Genomic DNA, 18,413 nt, shown 5'->3' with positions numbered 1-18,413 from the left:
AGAGGGGCAGGATCACCTCCTTTGACCTGCTGGTCATGCTTCTTTTGATACAGCCGAGGATACAGTTGGCTTTCTGGGCTGTGAGCACACACTGCAGTTCATGTTCAGTTTCTCATCAACCAACACTCCCAAGTCCTTCTCTACAGGTCTGCTCTGAATCACTTCTACACCCAACCTCTAGCTTTGCCTGGGATTGCCCTGGCCTGGGTGTAGGATTTTGCACTTGGCTTGGTTGAACTTAATGAGGTTGGCACTGGCCCACCACTCAAGTGTGTCAGGGTCCCTCTGGATGGCATCCCTTCCCTCCAACTTATCCACCAAACCACACAGCTTGGTGTCATCAGCAAACTGGTGAGGGCGCATCAGTCCAGCTGTCCATGTCACTGACAAAGATGTTGAACAGGATTGGTCCCAACACCAACCCCTGATGGACACCAGTCGTTACCAGTTTCCAATTGAACATTGAGCTGTTGACTGCAACTCTTTGTGTGCAGCCATCCAGCCAATTCTTTATCCACCGAGTGGTCTATCCATCAAATTTATGTCCCTCCAATTTAGAGACAAGGATGTCGTGTGGAACAGCATTGAACACTTTGCACAAGTCCAAGAAAATTATGTCAACTGCTTTGCCCCTATCCGTCAGTTCTGCAGCCCCTTCATAAAAGGCCACCGCATTGGTCAGGCATGATTTGCTCTTAGTGAAGCCATGCTTGTGCCTCAGCATGTTTTCCAGGAGAATCTGCTCCATGATCTTGCCTGGCACAGGTGAGACTGACTGGTCTGTAGTTTCCCGGGTCTTTCCTTTTCCCCTTCTTGAAAATGGGAGTTATATTTCCTTTTTTCCAGTCATCAGGAACTTCACCTGACTGCCATGATTTTTCAAATATGGTGGACAGTGGCTTAGCAACATCATTCACCAGCTCCTTCAGGACCCGCAGATGGATTTCATCAGGTCCCATGGACTTTGCACATTCAGGTTCTTAAGACGATCTTGAACCTGATTCTCTCCTACAGTGGGCCTAAGGTCTTCATTCTCACAGTCCCTGCATCTGTCTTCCAAAACTTGAGTGACATGGTGAGAGCATTTGCTGGTGAAGACTGAGGCAAAGAAGTTGTTAAGAACCTCAGCCTTCTCCAAATCCAAGGTAGCCAGTTCTCCCATTTCCTTCTGGAGAGGGCCCGCATTATCCCTGGTCTGGTTTTTGTTAGAAACATACCTACAGAAGCCTTTCCTGTTATTGTTGACATCCCTGGCCAGACTCAGTTCTAACTGGGCCTTAACTTTCCTGACCATTATGATCTCTAGCTACCTGGACAATATCCCTAGCTACCTGTACAATATCCTGGACAATATCCCTGTATTCTTCCCAGACCACCTGTTCTCACTTCCACCTTTTATAAGCTTTTTTCACTTCCAGGTTTTCTCAGCAGCTCTCTATCCATCCATGAAGGCCTCCTGGCCCTCCTGCTGCATTTCCTTCTAGTCGAGACACAACACTCCTGATCTTGGAGCATGTGATCCTTGAATATCAGCCAGGATTCTTGGGCCCCCCCACCCTCTAGGGCTTTATCTCATGGAACCTCACTGAGCAGGTTCCTGGAGAGGCCAAAGTGTGCTCTCTTGAAGTCCAGGACAGTGAGTTTGCTGCATGCCCTTCTCACTGCCCTGAGAATCATTAAAGGTATTCATCAAGTTAATTCATGGAAATTCTACAGGGGATATTGATGGCAAGCACTTTGTGCTGGAGGCCTGACTGGGATCATCAGACTGGAATAAAATTTATACTCCCCAAAGTTTTTGCTGTGCAGAATTGCTTTTCCTTTGGCCACTTGGTATGTGTTTTGTTTTCATGAAAGAGAGAAGAGAAATGCCTGTGGTATCATTTGCAGAACTTGGTGCGAGTCTTGGAATTTCCCACTGCCTCTAATTTTAATAAAAGGTTAATTTTAGCTTAGATAAGCTGCTTTTATCTGTGGCCTGTATGAAGCAAATTATTTTTGTATTGTAACCAGTGAACTAGAGTTCTTGTTACGAGTGTAGTTTCTTATTAGGACTGAATAGATTTTGAAAATAACTGCATGTGAAAGTTGAACTTTGTGATGTACTGATACTGATAAGAGAAGAGGGAATGCAGTCATGATGCTGATCCTTCCCTTTGGTTTCCAAATGTACTGTGGATGGGAAAAGCTACTTCTGCCTGATTCCACTGAAGAGACTTTGTAACACCACCTGCATGGTGTTCTCTCTCTCAGAGGCAAAAAAACAGAGCTGATGACTGCTAACAATTTTATAGTGGCATCAAACTATGGCTGTTTTGGTCATTGGTGGTGCATGTAAATAGTATAGAAATTAAGAGGTGAAGAGGGGGATGTAATATTTATTTCTGGTAATGAGGTGTAAACTTCAGTCTGGAAAGTCATAGTGCATCTTCTTGCTTCTTTTAATGCTTCTGTAGGTTCATAACCTTCTAGAAGACTTGTTAACTAGCTTACGGACAACACAGGCAGCTGCAGAGGACCACCACCAGCAGGTACATGACTGTCTTCTGTGAATGACTGATTTAGTCTTGGAATATTTTGTGTGCAGGTAGTTAATGAAAAGACCAGGTGGGCTGTGTAGGCACAGTTAAGCTGAAAAATACCCTTATAGGTTTAGGGCAAAGAACTCTCAAGGGAAAAGGTTGTACGTTTCCTCATTCCCCTGCTGCAAGAACTTGTGTTCATCAGCATGATTCGTCTGGTGAATTCTATCTCCCATCCCCCTAGGGGAATGAGCAAGTGGCTGTGTTGTGCTTAGCTGCCTCCTGGAGTTAAACTGTGGCAGATGATGAACAGGATGAATGATGTGGGCAGAGGGAGATAGATTTGTGGTTGAAAGCTGCAAGAGGAGACTGGACTGGAGAGATCCATGTTATCTTTGCAGCTATTTCAGAGCTTTCCCTTGAGACCATGTTAGTTTCTGTCATAAGAGGCAGCATTTCACTACTCTGTAAGGACACTTTCTTGAGAAAGCTGTACACCCTAAGGATTTTTTTTTTATCTGAGCCTTTGTGCTAAGGTTTTCATGACTTTCTGGAGATCATTAGACATCTTTTACATATTTTTTTTTTTTCTTGCATTACAGAATGCCACTGAAAGCATCTAGTCAACTTGCCTTCTTTATACTTGAACTGAATCAGCGAATTCTGTTCCTGTGCATCAAAAATCAGATGCATCTGTTGGGCAGAACTTTTTCCCTTTGGGTAGAAACATAAATAGCATTGCTGATTTGAAAACATTTTCTTACTCCTGGGACATGTACAGCTGTTACAGAAGCCATGAGGGTAGAGCATTTTCTGTGGTGGGCACTAACAGAATTCTTACCTTACAAAGTATGTATTGTTAGGAACCCCAGATGACCTTTGGAAGAAAGTTGTAGGGCAGTTTTGTGTGTGTGCGTGTGTCATCCCCCAAAGCTGCAACCTATCTTGCTACTTCTAGAGCGTTCATTCTTTCCACCAGGTTCAGCTGCTATTCTTGGTTATGTTTTAAGTGCATTAAGCTTAACCGTGCATTTTGGGTGGGGAAAGGAGCGCTTAGGCCTGTTTCCATTTACGTTGCTGCTCTCTGTTGCAGTGTTGTCCTTCTGGTCACCTTAGATTTTCTTTTGTTGCTTTTGTTTTCATAGACACAAAAGCAGAATGTGCTGGGTCTGACATCAGATGACTTGCACAGCATGTGGGAAGAGCAATTGAAGTCAAGATCACACCTTGAAGAGCGTGTTGCTCAGCTTGACAGGGAAAAGGCTGAACTCCTGGAGCAGGTGAGCCCAGAAAATTCTCCAGACAGCTAGTCAATACCCAGAGAACTGTGTCCACCTTTTTGCTGAGTTCTTGCATACTCTGCTTTTTTCCATTATCCCTGTCATTCAAGCTCTGAGTATCTTGTCTTTTGGGAGTCATCCAGGAAAAGCTAGTTGGGTATCTTTCTGTAAATTCTGCAGCAGTTCTATTAGGAAGAGTTCCCAGTGTGGTTTGCTATCAGTTGAGCACATCAAATAAGGCCACAGTTCCCCAGGTCTTGGATTCCTTCTGATCATTTTCTAACTCCTTGGTTCCTGGGCAGTGTTAAAATGCTTCACGTTTCCAGTGCAGTGCTTCAAGGAGCTGGTGCATGTCTTCAGGGTAGCAGGAGCTTAAAAGCCTTGCAGAAATCTGTACTGAAGGAATACTGGGCAAATGAACTAGTGCTTGGGAAGCAAGAAATGGCTGCCAGTTTCCATGGGGCAATCTTTCCCTTTTTACCTTTTCTGTAGAAGAAAAATGGAAGTACAAAGTCAAAACAATTACCACCTCTCCTCTGGTTTGGGTGAGAAAATGCCAAGAGGAAGATGTCAGTAAGTAAATACCCAGAAAGAAGAGATGGAAGTAATGGTAGCAGGGAATAAAGCACTGAAGAACTCTAAAAGATCATATTTCTCCATAAGTCCCTGCCTTTTGGTCATTGAAGGTCCTGTGAAAGCTATAGATTGATCTCTGTTATCCTATGATGTGCATACCTACATAATCCCTGCTATGAGCAAAGGAGCTGCCAGAAGTGTTCTCCAGCACCTTTTCCAGCATTTTGCCTTGAAGCATTAGAAGAGAGTGGCCCTAGTGTCAGTGGGGGCATCTGTTTCTGTTGTTAGCTATTGGCCTGTTTGTTGTAAAACCTGAAGTAATTAACTGTTCTCAGGAATTCTGTCCCTTGACATTTTGTGGAACTAGGCTAACAGAGACATAATGCAGCTTCTTTCTGGAAAAGGCTAGATGCACATACTGCACTGTTCCTATGCTCTGTGTGTCATGTGTCCTTTCTGTTTTGAAAGTGTGAGAATGAAAGAAAGAAAGTGAAGAAGCTGCTAGAGTTGAAACGCCCAGTTGAGCTACGTCTGGATCAAGAAATGAAAAGAAACATTGAACTGCAGAAAGACTGTAAGAGGTGTGGTTTCTTAGCATGGTGAAGTGTTATTGAACTTCAGTGTACAAATAGGTGTACATAACAGTTTGTGAGCCAATTCGAGCCTCACCTTACTTCTTGCCAGGCACTTCAGTGCATGAGCCTATAGTTTTCCATAGCTGCCAGAACTGCAAAGGCAGGTTGCCCTGTACTTACCCTGGGGGAAGGGAAGTCTTTCAATCGTCTTTTCACATGAAATTTGGAACCTCCAGGTGATTTGCGGCACAGGAATGCTGGTTTTTCTCAGTAATTCCCAGTGTGCCAAGTCCATTAAAGGTGAAGCAAGCCATGCCTGCACGCCATGCCTGCACTGTTTACACAAGAGTATGTGAAAGAGGATGCTTCTTCCTGAGCTTCATAGGGTTTTTTTTTACCAATTTGCAGATTGAAGAGGCTTCTGAGCAGAGCTATGAAGAAAGTAAGAGTATATGAGGAGAGAGAGATGGAGTTCCAGCTTAATTTGCAGGGAGAAGTGAAGAACAGGTATTCTGAAATGGTCAATGAACTTGGTAGATTAAGAACAAAGGTGAGTTCTGGTTTGTTTAGGTTTATGCAGTTGTGGTATTTTTCCTCTTGAAACCTGTGTTATTCCTTTTCTCGGTGTTGTTTTTTGTTTTACTTTTCTTCTTTTTGTTTCTTTCTTGGCTGTATTTTGGAATTGATTGTGTTTTCTTGATGCTTTTTCTATGATCCCAGTTATAAATAACTAAAATACTGATAGTGATGAATAAATGATGATATGATGAATAAAGAAGAAAAATTATGTGCAGAGCAGTATCTGCAAGGGAACATCAAGGGCAAGCCAAGAGTGACACCAAGGCTGGCAGGGTCTGTGACCTCACAGGCCAGGTAGCAGTCCCATGGGCCCTCACTGAGCAAGGCAGAGCAGGCCCCATGACAGCAGGCAGGCTCACCAGGAGTGCAGATTGCCAGTCCAGTCCATAGGAATGGGCAGGTCTGCCATCCTAGCAGTTTGTCACATCCATGATAGAGGGTTGGGGCTGAGATCAGCAAGGCCTGGCACAGGCCTGTCTGCAGCTTGAGGCTGCAGCAGCATCTTCAAGGTCTCACAGGTGGATCCCTTCTCTGGAAGAGAGGGGAGTAACAGTGCTGCAAATCAAACAACTGTATGAAGTTGGCTTTGCCCAAAATCAGCTCCTGAGCCCTCTCTTAGGCACGAGTTGAGAGGGAGGCAATTCAGGTTTTGCTTTTCTAAATGGTGTCGCTGTTTCCCAGGACATGATGTGGAACCTGAGGAATGCTACCAGAAATTATGTGAAAGCTGTTCTTGTTTTAAAAGAAGTTCCTGGCTTCACTGTAGTTTCAATACTGAATTAGCAGATGATAACTACAATCTTGATGGCCAATCCCTTCATCACTTTCTGCCCCCCCCCTGTCTACAGGTTGGTGACCTTTCCCAGCAGCTGGAGAAAGAGTCTAAGAAATGCATACAGCTACAAGCACAAAATCACAATTTGCAAGAAGATTTGTCCACAATGCGTGAGAACCATGAAAAACTGGAGAAGAGCAAATGCCAGCTGAAAGAAGAGGTGGCTAACCTCAAACATCATTTGGAGACTAACATGGTGGATCGCAGCCAGCTAGAGCAGTACAAAAGAGAGATAGAGGAACGAGCTGCACATGAAATAAGACAAAAGCTAGAAGAAGTCAATCTGTTTTTGCAGGTAAGTGAATTTCTCACATGTGTCTGTAGTTGCTATTACAGATTTCTGTTGTGGTCATCATTTTCTAGTATTTTAGTTTTAGTGCCTGATTCTGTATGTTAGTGCTGTCTTTTCTGGTGGTTGCTATTACAGATTTCTGTTGTGGTCATCATTTTCTAGTATTTTAGTTTTAGTGCCTGATTCTGTATGTTAGTGCTGTCTTTCCTGGAGTGTGGTGGGAGAAGGGAATATGGTTGGGCCAGAGTGTTTTTATGTGTATGCAATGTGCTGGCAGTTCCCTGAAGCAACAGCTTGCCCAAGGTACATTTCCAGTTTGCAGGTTTTGGGGACTATCGCTGTACACTGGTCTTGTTCTTGCTGCTCATCCTTGAAATGGGTATTGTAACTTATAGGAATCCTCTTCTATATGCCCTGTCTTATAGAGACATTGTTCTTTCATGAGTAGCTTTGACTAGAAATAGTGCTAAATCATCTCATACGGTATTTCCAGAGTTCCACCTTGATGGCTGATGGTAGTGAGGAGGCACACTTGCCTCACTGAGTAAAGCTAGGCCTCTGAAATTGAGTATGTGCAATTGACTAGCGGGGAGAGTTCTCTTTTTCTTTGTAGTGGTTGAAAGTGCATTATCTGTTTCAGGCACAGGCAGCTTCCCAGGACAGATTAGAACAAATCAGAACCAGTCATCATGCTTCTCTGAGAAACCAGCTAAAGCATAGAATAAGAGATCTTGAATGTGAATTGGACAGGATAAAAAGTACCCAACAAGACAGTATTTTTCAACAAGAATCCACTCATGTGGAAGTGGAAAGGTACAAAGAGCTGTATCTGGAGGAAGTAAAAATTAGAAGACGCCTAGGAAGTAAACTGGAAAGGTAAGTGCATGCTTTTTTGCGGTGGGAATAAGATACTACTTTTTCCTCATGCATTTTTCTCTTAAAATCCCTCTTCTACATCTGGTCAGTGTTACGTATGTATGCGTAAGATGGCATATTTGTTAGGAAAGTACCTTAAGACCCTTCCTCTTCATTAGAGCCGTCTCTTTAGTGTTTTGACAGTACCACTGATCATGGCATTAATAGGGTATCTTTTAAGTTCATTGTGTTTTTACACGCAGACTTTTTTTCAGTCTCTAGTCATCTCCTCCTCCTCTTCTGCATATGGCAGAAAAAATAAATTTCAGGTCCCTAATTGCTTGGATAAGGATCGGCCAATTTAGAACAGAATTTGATTCTGTGAAGAAAACAAAAAAAGAATCTTTTTAACTCCATTTTAGCAGTGTGTCTGAGGTTTGAGCTTTCCCTGGGAAAGGGAGGGTAGCCCATAGTTTTTATGCAGTTGATATGGCTTTCAGTCGTAAATGTTGGTAACTCTTGTTGCTCCTTGCAGGTAGTGTGACTTCTTAGGAATAAGCTCCAAAAAACTCGGATCAAATGATGCTCTTGTTTTGGATGCTTTTAATCCCTTCCACCTTCAAAAGTCAAATAATAGCCATAGACCTGGAGGGTAACTTTGCAGAAGTGTTACTACCAAAGGTGACTCTTTGTTTCTGAATGTTTCAGAGCTAATGAGAGACTAGCAGAAGCCAACGCTAAGCTCCTTCAGGAGCGCCGTAGGAACAAATCTTTATTCACAAGCAGCATTGTCAGCGGAGGTCTGGCTGAAAGTCCAGTCCACTATTCAGCTGAACTGGGACATATTGGCAACAATTTGACACTGAACAGAAGTCTAAGTCTAGGAGGAAGCTTCCTAAGTCCAACCTGGAACGCACTGTCATCAAGAAACAGGGTTGAATCCTATGTGGCTAAGGTAAGCATTTTCATAGAATCATAGAATAGTTGGGGTTGGAAAGGACCTTAAGATAATCTAGTTCCAACCCCCCTGCCATGAGCAGGGACACCACACACTAAACTATGTCGCCCAAGGCTCTGTCTAATCTGGCCTTGAACACCTCCAGGGTTGGAGCATTCACAACTTCCTTGGGCAACCTATTCCAGTGCCTCACCACCCTCACTGTGAAGAACTTCTTCCTTAGATCTAATCTAAACCTCCCCTGTTTAAATTTAAATCCATTACCCCTTGTCCTACCACTGTAGGCCCTCCCCAGCATCCTTGTAGGCCCCCTTCAGATAGTGGAAGGCTGCTATGAGGTCTCCACGCAGCCTTGTCTTCTCCAGGCTGAACAACCCCAACTTTCTCAGCCTGTCTTCATATGGGAGGTGCTCCAGTCCTCTTATCATCCTCGTGGCCCCCCTCTGGACTTGCTCCAACAGCTCCATGTCCTTTTTATGTTGAGGACACCAGAACTGTACACAGTACTCCAAGTGAGGTCTCACAAGAGCAGAGTAGAGGGGCAGGATCACCTCCTTTGACCTGCTGGTCATGCTTCTTTTGATACAGCCCAGGATACGATTGGCTTTCTGGGCTGCAAGCACACGCTGCCTATTTTGAAATAGTGTTCTCAACTACTGCTAAAAAGTATCCATAAGCAAGGTAATGCTTTTTAGCGTAAAGTTAGAATCCATTTATAGATCCAAAGCATGTGGTCTGATATGTCAAAACAACTGCTAATGATCAAAACAGTACACAGCTATAGGTGGTAGGGATGAAGACTTTTGGTCATCAGGGTTGTACAAATTTCCAGAAATGCTCAGAGACCAACAAATACTGAAATCTAAGTAATGAATTGTGTAACTACATTCTTTTAGAAAAGAAACTTTGGTCAAGAATACTGTGACATAGAAAGTTCCCAGCGAAGTTTTTCATTAAATTTTAATGTATAGTGTGTATTTAAACCAGCTAACTTTATCATGAGTGTGAAATCCCGTTAGACATCTTTGTTTGAGACATCTTTTCCTTCTTTACTGATCTTTATTCTAGCAGTTTCTTCACTGGAACTTGTTTTAGTACATTAATACCAACAAAGAGATGCTTCATAAATAGCATGATATGAACGGGATTGCATAAGTTTACATTACAGTGCTGTACATATACTGTGCATAGAAGGCATTTGGTTTTGTAGTTCCTGCTATGTGTTACTACAAGAGAGGGTAAAATTAGCTGCTCCTCAGGAAGTTTTTACAGATTTCTAATTTTGCAGCATTGCTGCAACCTCTGCAATACCTCTTGCCCAGGATTGCCCTGTAATTAGCAGTCAGTGTGATAGCATATCCCTCACAGAATGGTGAACATTATGAGATTTGAAAGCACCTGTCAAAAGGTGTAATCAGTTTCCCACTTTGCATAAGATTGAGGCATGGAGGAGCTTCTCTATTCAGTGTTCTGTCCCTTGCGTAGTCTGTTGTTGAATGAATGTGAGAGGTATTTGTTTGAAGTCAATCTTAGTTCAGTGGTGCCACCCACATTGGAAAGAACCCATTTAAACAATGTGTCTCCAAACTGCATCTGGTTTAAGAAGGAAAAAAAACCAACCACCCAACAACAAAGGTAACAAAACCAGACAAAGCAGTATACATAACGCGTAGCAGTTGTAGTTACAGAGATGAACTTTCTTGTATTGCTGTGAATGCGTTTTTTTTGGGTCAGAGAGGTGGACATACATTACAGGAAGAACTTGGGAAGCAGTTAGTATTGTAGTGTCTGCAGGGGCTATTCTCCATGCAAGCAGTGGAAAGGAGGCAAGATTTTGAGGGGACCACCTCAAAAGTGAAATAAGGAGAAGGCCAGGACAAAGGGACAAGACGGATAGGGAGCAGGGAACAAGTGAGGAAAAGAAGTGACGGAAAGATGGGAGCAAGTTGTTAAACAAATAAAAAGGCAAAGGAGGAAACCATCCTGCTTTTAGGGAAAAAAAGCTGCCCTAGGTTGAAAGTGTTAACAGCTATGCCTTTTTTGAAGAATAACAGTAAACACCAAAAAAAGACAGTGAAGGAAGGGAAAGAAAGTGGGAGTACTAAGTGCTTCTTAGCTGAATTACAGTAACATTCTCCAGGTGGTCCTATCCATTTTAATTCCAGAAGAAATTGGAACACTGGGCATCTCAAAGTTTTGTCAATATCAAGATAGATACCTTTACTGGTTTACTAGCTTTCCTTAAGTGTATTGCAGAAATATTTTAAAAGGCTATTTCGTAGCTTATTGGTTTTATCCAGTTGCTAATAATATGCAAATGCATGTTTCAAATTGGTATATAGGCTGCTTCAACTGCCTTGTGAAGCATGATTCCCAAATCTACTTGTGAAGAACATTTGAGCTGATTCCAAGAAAAGCATGCATTAGGTCTGAGAATGGTGATACTGTTCTTAGTGTGTCTTAGTTTCTTTTCAGAGCATGTGTCTCGTATATCTTCCTGATACTAAATCCAGCTGCACATCCGTTTGTGATACTTCTTTCTGTAATTGGCAGTTAGGGACAACTGAGACTAATTGTAATCGCACACTCTGTGTAGCCCCAAGTCACAGTTTGGTGACTTCAGGCCAAGAGTACAGTTCAGTATATTCAGACAAGTCTTAAAACCTGATTTTCTTTTTCAGAGTCCTTCAGGAAAAAGTAACAGGGTTCTCAGAGGTGCAGTAGTTGCTGAAGGACATGCATCTAATTGGGTATTTCACCTAGAACTGCTGGCTTAATTTTCCTCAACTGGGTGCAGTATGTCATTAACAGTGTTTAAAGCCATACCATATCTCTGAGGAACTGAAAGTAAGGGTTCTTAACATGTGTCTAAAAAAAGAGGATTTAATTGGACATAAGGCTTTAAGTCAGGAAGTAACAAAAGGGGAAAACTGCATGTATCCCTCTGTCATACAGTAATGGGTGGTGAACCTCAGTCAATTTCCAAATGCAAAATTACCAGATGCTGTTATTTCTGCAGGAAACTTGTGCTGTTCTGGAGACAAGAGGGAATAGAAGGAAAGAATTCAGAGATGGCAGTTTTAGTCTATTTTGAAGCACTTTGCTGGTTATGCTGCTTAGTACTCTGCCTGTTTATCAGATTATTTAAAGATGGAGGAGTTTCTCTGACCCTTAAGTCTTTTCTGTACTTCACTGTTCACTTCAAGTATGCCTCCCAATTTTTTTCCAGTAACCTGGTTCCCTTCTACAGAACTTGTCTTGCTTTCAAATTCAAGCTGGAGGTTACAAATTCTTGGCTGGAGGTTACAAATGCTAATGGTACCAAAGCTCATAATCACAGGGAGTTAAGGAGCTTAAATTGCAGTGTGCCTCAGGTAGTCGTCTTGCACTTCTTTTTTTAGTCAAAGCTCTCTGTGCAGATTTGGTGTTTCTCACAGTAGTTTCCTCAAGGTGAGAAAGACTATCTGAGGTAGAGGACATGCCATTCTTAAGAGAAGGATGTTTATGTAAATTTGGTTTGTGCAAAAGCTTTGAAATAGCTTCTGGGGCAAGGGGGTGAAAACACATCACCCTGCTATTATTCAAAATGCCGGTTATTAATTATTTGTCCGTACAGCTGTTGGAAAAAACATTAGTAAATGATGCTGGTTGCAAACAAGAGGAAGAAGTGCTCCTCTAGCAAGTGGAAACAGCTGCTTCTTTTAGATATAACTAAGGAATGTGGAGTTTAAAGGTTTGAAAGATATATCAGTTTTCCTAAACTGCTACTTAACATGATGGCCAATGTCAGTGATTACGCATATAGACTTATATTTTGAAGATGGTTGTGTTGCAAGCTCAGTAAAAAATGAGCATTCTATGTTTTATTATTTATTTTTTAGAATAAAGAAATGTGTTCCATTACAGTATAGCCCCTTCCCCCTTATCAGATATATATGCTACAGAAATTAATAACCTTGAAATGGAAGTGCAGAAATACCTTGAAAAATACAAAAAAGTTCATACTGACACAAGCTCATTAACCAGTAAAACCCCAATCACATGCAAATGTCTGGGGTTTATGGTTGTTATAATTTTTATTAGATTTTATTATATTTAATTTTATTATTTTAGTAATGAGGAATAGATGACAACTACTTTAAAAATTCTATGCATGTAATTACAAGCAGTGACAAGTAGTGACTAGCAGTTCATTATGTTCTGGAAGGAGGTTGGCTGAAATTTGTTTCATAGTAAGATTTGTGTCATAATAACGATGTATATGTGTATTTTCTGTCCTTTACAGGAGTAAAGAGATATTAGACAGGGTCTTTTTGTCTTTTAGTGATCTAGTCTACTGACTCCCAAATTGCTCATGAATTGGTATGTCACCACCCAGAACTAAACTGAGTCAAGCAGATGAAATGAAACACAAATAGAAGGTACTGCTAGTGTCCTGTGTACTATAATTTTGGAACTGCAGCCTTAGTCCATAGACCAAGGTGAGGAATATCTGCTGCAAGTGGTGCAAGGAGATTTTGGGACTGGAGTCCTATTGTTAGGTTTAATAAATGCCAAACTTAAATCCTAACAGCTGTGCCAAAGGCTGGCGAAAATGAATGTGCGTGTCTTGAAACACAAAATAATAGTGAACTCTGCTACCTGCAGTCAGTGTGAATTAGTGGATTTATGAAACCAGTTTTCATAAATAACATGAGAAAGGGAATGTCTGCTTCCTACTCTGTCTCAATTTCTGTTCCTTTTCGGATTTTGTTTTCCATCTGCACTCTTGTATTGTAGCAGTCTCTGTTAGCTTTTTTACTTGCTTCATTAACATGTAGGCCATGTTCTTATTTCTCACTGAAGAGCTTTGAACTTAAGGTCATTTTTTTTCTTCTTTGGCTCCTTAATCAAAAATCTCTTCTTTCTTCTCTGCAGCCAGATATGTGACAAGGTTTGTGGCCAGTATTGTATAATGTTGGGTGGTATTTGATACTAGAATATTTTGTCTGTTTAAGCTGTTAGGTTTCAATTAAAACTTACTGATGCATTCACATTTTCCTGATTTTTTAACATGTTGGTTTGTCCAAGTGAAAGAAGGACTGCTGTAGAGTACTTTCATGCTTTATGTATTTGCAATATTATGGCTTCTGTGGTAGTTAACCATCTGTAAGATGACAGTGTATGGATTTCATCTGTTACAATGGAACTTCTTAACCTATAGGAGTAGGCTGGTTTACCCTCCTTGCCAGTTCTGATATTCAAAAAGTTCTTGGTAGTAACAGTGGTTGTGTCTGAAGTACCAGTACTGTTCCGAAGTTGAGTTCCTAGTCGCTGAATATCATCTCATGGAATCTTACGGAATCCAACTTACTCTGTGCTCAAGCAACCCTTGTGGGTAACTACTAAGTCAACACCGCTTTCTGAAAAAGAGTTCTTGAGAAGGTGACTGCTGCAAGGAAAACCAGTATGTTGCAGCCTGAAGAGATGTGCAGTGAGATGAGAAGTACCTGCTCAGGAGCTTTGGGATAGTCAACTGTGATGCTTTTTCTAGGGGGTTGAGGGGGAGGGGAACAGTGGAGGCAAGTTGTAGTCCTCAGAGGTGTATTTTGCCTGGTTCTTATTCCCTTATCAGAAATCAGTGTGTGTTGGCTTCCACCTATTTCTCTTTTCTCAGTTGTGGATGAAAATCACAAAGATGTTAGTTTAATAAGTAAGAGGAAAACAAGATCTTTTTTTCTCTTGATTCATTTGCACATGTTGTGGAGGGTCCTGTGGACCTTCTGATCGTTGTGAAGGCTCCAGAAACCAGGGAAGGTGGTTTCTTCTAACAGCTCAACTCCTACTGCTTTGCTTAGGATTCATCTTATGATCTAGGCATTAGTTTTCCTGGTTTTTTTGTTACCTATGTTTCATTTTGAGTGTGAGGGGATCCCTTCTCCCCAGGACTTTGCTGCTGCTTGTACCTGTTTGAAAACAATTAGAGATTTGGGTGATCCTTTTCTGTTGTTCTTTCAGCTCCATGTTCCTCTCTTCTAGCTGTGAAGACACACACTATTCCAGTCTGGAGATGTAGTGAATTTGGTCACAGCTATCCCTGCAGTCTGGAGAGACAGCCCTTCTCTCCGCTTCGCTGGCTTATGGGTTCGCTTCTTTGGCCCTTAGAGTTACTGTCTGTTAGTGCTCCTTTTGTGAAAGTATGCAGAGTGCTTCCTTTCCTGAAGCTCTTGCTCTCTATGGCCTTTTGAGTACATTGTACAGGGTTTATGGTTCTTTTTTTGCTGTCGGTATGTTACTAGATGAGCCTGCTCATTTCATAATATAAATGCTTAATCCCCCCAGGGATTCAGTGGTAAAATCAGAGAATCGCAGAATGGGTGGAAGGGGTCTACAAAGGTCATCTACTCCAACCTCACCCCTGCTCAAAGAAAAGTCAGCCATAGAAGGTTGCTTGGGGTTATATTCGGCCAGGTTTTGTACGTTTCCAAGGATGGACACTTCACAGCCTTTTCTGGACAACTTGATCCAGTGTTTGACCATGCCTACAATTTCAAAGAGAAAAGAAAAAAAAGAAAAATAATCATTATGTTAAAGTGGCTTTTCCTCTATTTTGATTTGTGCCCATTCCTCTTGCTCTTTTACTTGGCACCATTGAGATTATGGTTCCATCTTGTTTACTTCCACCCACCAGGTATGTATACACATAAGTAAGGTCCCTCTGAGCTTTCTCTACTCGCGTAAAGAAACAGTCACAGCTCTCAGCCTCTCCACATAGCTCACATGGTCCAAGCCCTTCAGCATCTTCATGGACATCACATGCTGGGAAGCTGTATGATAATCTGTTTTGAAATTCACTTCTGCGTGTCACAAACTTGGTGGAAGAAATGCAGGAGTCACAAGTATCATCAAATATAAACAACAGCTTATAGTGCTTGGACTGCAACTCTCAAAATATCTGATTTTGTCTTATGGAGACTTTGAAGTCAGAATCATAAGAGAGAATAACTTCATTGGTAGCAGTAACCACCTTCTAGGGGAGAAAGGAGAAGTGCTCCTTTCTAGTGATCAAAGCAGATTTTGGTTACATAATAAACCCCACAGCACTTGCTGTGTAGAAGCTGTAGCTGTTGTTATCTTTGTTTATTAGAAAGTTCACAAGAAAAAATTGTGTGTGCTTCTATTTTTATGTGTGTGTCATGGTATTTGCAATAACAATAAAGAAAAATCTTTGCATCATCTGTAGGAGCTCTTTTAATTCTCCATCCTAAGGTGGAGAAAAGAATATTGCATGTTTTTTTTCTATACAACAGTGTATGTCAGTTCTGTGGCAGCTGCTACTGCATCTTTACTCTTATGAAGCTACAGAAGTCAACTGAATTTGTCCCTATGAGTGGCATTTGTACATATCTCGGCAATAAGCTGATGTTCTGCTCTTGTATTTGATGCTAGACTTTAGCCACACCTTCATTGTAAATAACTCCACTGTGTATTCTTCCTGTATATTTTTTAAATGCCCAGTTAAAATCCAGCTGGTGAGTTACAGATCATTGTGCTATGGTTAATGTTGCTCAGCAATGAGAATGCTACAGCCTGGCTGACCAGGAGGTTCTCTTCATTGAAAATCAAACCTCTAACCCCAAACTAAGATGTCTCTATTTGGGATGATTTTTTAAGTTTTTAACAATGTTTTAGAAGTTTAATATTACAAAACTGTAACTTAATATAATTTTCTGTATGTTTCTAGGTACGGCAGGAACTGGATGAAAAAATCACTAAAGAACTTGAACAGGGTAATGTGTCATGTTGGGAGTGTTTTTAAGGAAAAAGATGACTGTTCCTAACTCTTGCAAATAATGGCTTGAAAGCTGTCAAGTTCCCATGCTAAGCACAGGGTTTTTTTCTGCTAACTTTCCAGTTTGGATGTCAATGTGAAAACCTCCTGCTTACCAAAATATTGTGTAAAATGTTATACAGTTGCCTGAAAAATAACAAGCACAAAGAAAACTAACCTGTTTACCACACCCAGAGTTAATCCTCAAGCACATCAAACATAAAAGAAGGCCTGAGAGAAGATTCTATAGATTTCAGTCATCGCTTCTCCTTCCATATACATCGAATGCATTCAGCACTAAACCATGCCAGACACACTCTCTGCTGTTAGTTCTTGATTTTTGCTTGTATTTTTAGCTTGTATGTTGCCATCTTTTTAAATAAGCGAGAATAATCAATGGCAAAAGATACCATTTCTTTAGGAACAGATCAGTGAGCGATGTTTACAACATAATGATGAGCTGAGTGCTTGTAGTACATAGCATAAAACATGCTCCATAAAATAAGGCCATATGTCCAAAGAGGAATTCCACCTGTTTCATGATAGTTCTTCCAGACTCGTGGCTTTGCAGTGACTGGTGCCATTTCAGAATGGGTAGACCCTAAGGGCATTTCCTTCTGTTCCTCTATGTTTTTAATCATTTAGAGTGTTCAGCTGTACCTTCCTAGCTCTTTCCATGTGTCTGAATGGACACAAAGCCATTGCATTGCATCCGTGTGTATTATTTTGAACATAATTGCACATCTGCTAGGAGTCACAGAGTATGTTTGGTTTGGGGACCTTGTCTGGAAAAGATGACTGGAGAAAGATGGCAAAGGCAAGTTTGCTTTCACTGGGGTATGTGTTTTCATGGAGGAAAGAGTTTTGCCAGGGCAAGTTATAAAGACACCCCATAGAGAAGGTGCCAGGCTGGGAGACTTGGCCTGGCCTGACTGCAGAGCAAAGGTGTTTGCATTTTCACAGGCAGATGCTTTCGAAGTTTGTCACAGTGAATGCAGAAGCTGTCTTTTAGGAGTAGTGTTCCAGTAAATCACCGGTTTGAATGTTTAAGGAAAACAGATACTTGAGGTCGAAGAGGTCTGCAGGGGGCTAAACTTTGCACTGGTCCCTGAGCAGGACTCATTTGTGGATCCCCTGAGATGTTCAGTGCATAGCCTCTGGAATTTCTTTCGCTAGCTTTAGAAATACCATTGATTGATAAGCAAAGATAGAAAGAAATGTTTCTCCCTTTGTGCCTAGCCCTTTCATTGTTATGTTCCCTTGGAAGTTTTTAAATCTCTTTCTGGATTGCAGTCTCTCCAGTTACCCATAATGTTTTTACAGTAACATCTTTGGCCCTGTCTACTGTAAAAGTAACACCAGGAACCTTTTCTCTTTTCTCCCTAGCCACTGCTGAACTTGAAACTGGATCTGCTGGAGCTTCTCCCATGATATCTACTGATGGATCTTCAAAAAATGTCCATGTTGTTGACCAGGATCCCCTTTGCAGGGCAATACAGGAGTACCGTGATGTTTTAACCAAAAATTACCTAATTTGAACAAAATGCTAGGGAAAAGCTCTGGAAATAATTTTGTTTACATAGTGCATCTATGGTTTCCCATCCCATAGTACAGATGTGAAAACATGCTTATTGCAGTGTGACTACTTGTCTATTAAATGGATGTCAAACACATTGCACTTAACCTATCGGTTTATTGCTGCATAGTTGTTTTGGTTTGCAGCCGTAGTAAGAACCATATCTATTTTTTCCTAACAGATTGACTAATCTTGAGTCCTGAGTTTGACGGAACTGTCAAAATGTTTCTTATTTATGTAGATGTATTATTTTACTCCACTCGTGTTCTGTGCTTTAACAAAAGAATTCCCTTTGTCCTGTTTAATCCTTTCATTCTGTGTGTTTTTAATGTTTCCAGTGTTATTTTAATGCTTAGGATATTATTCGATGTGCTTTCAGCACACCGCTTCAGTCCTAAGGCAGGGAATATTTCTGCTCATAACATTTTACCAGTGTTAAAGCTGGAGAATAGGGCACTTTACGTTACTGTCACTTGATGTGCCTTAGGTTTAAAATTACTGTGAGTGCATAGTAGTGCCAAGGAAGTTATGATGTGATCTGTTTGGCCTGTTTGT

General features: G+C 41.3%; 1 protein-coding gene across 1 annotated transcript in view; it reads left to right on the top strand.

The window, feature by feature from the left end:
* LOC104402262 (ankyrin repeat domain-containing protein 26-like) overlaps window positions 1-17,820 on the top strand; it is a gene marked incomplete at its 5' end in the record, with an annotated part of 28,443 nt that extends 10,623 nt beyond the window's left edge. The window contains 9 exons of the mRNA XM_010010089.1: window positions 2,457-2,531; window positions 3,668-3,802; window positions 4,847-4,959; window positions 5,362-5,503; window positions 6,381-6,662; window positions 7,300-7,535; window positions 8,223-8,469; window positions 16,196-16,241; window positions 17,669-17,820. Of these exons, the coding sequence (XP_010008391.1) occupies window positions 2,457-2,531; window positions 3,668-3,802; window positions 4,847-4,959; window positions 5,362-5,503; window positions 6,381-6,662; window positions 7,300-7,535; window positions 8,223-8,469; window positions 16,196-16,241; window positions 17,669-17,820 (1,428 nt within the window). The remainder of the gene's footprint in view (window positions 1-2,456; window positions 2,532-3,667; window positions 3,803-4,846; window positions 4,960-5,361; window positions 5,504-6,380; window positions 6,663-7,299; window positions 7,536-8,222; window positions 8,470-16,195; window positions 16,242-17,668) is intronic.
* Between the last annotated feature and the right edge of the window lie 593 nt (window positions 17,821-18,413).

This window comes from Nestor notabilis, unplaced genomic scaffold, assembly GCF_000696875.1.
Source record: "Nestor notabilis isolate BGI_N333 unplaced genomic scaffold, ASM69687v1 scaffold3640, whole genome shotgun sequence".
Classification (NCBI taxonomy): domain Eukaryota; kingdom Metazoa; phylum Chordata; class Aves; order Psittaciformes; family Psittacidae; genus Nestor; species Nestor notabilis.
Note: the sequence above shows the minus strand (reverse complement) of the source record. Positions and strands in the feature narration are given on the sequence as shown.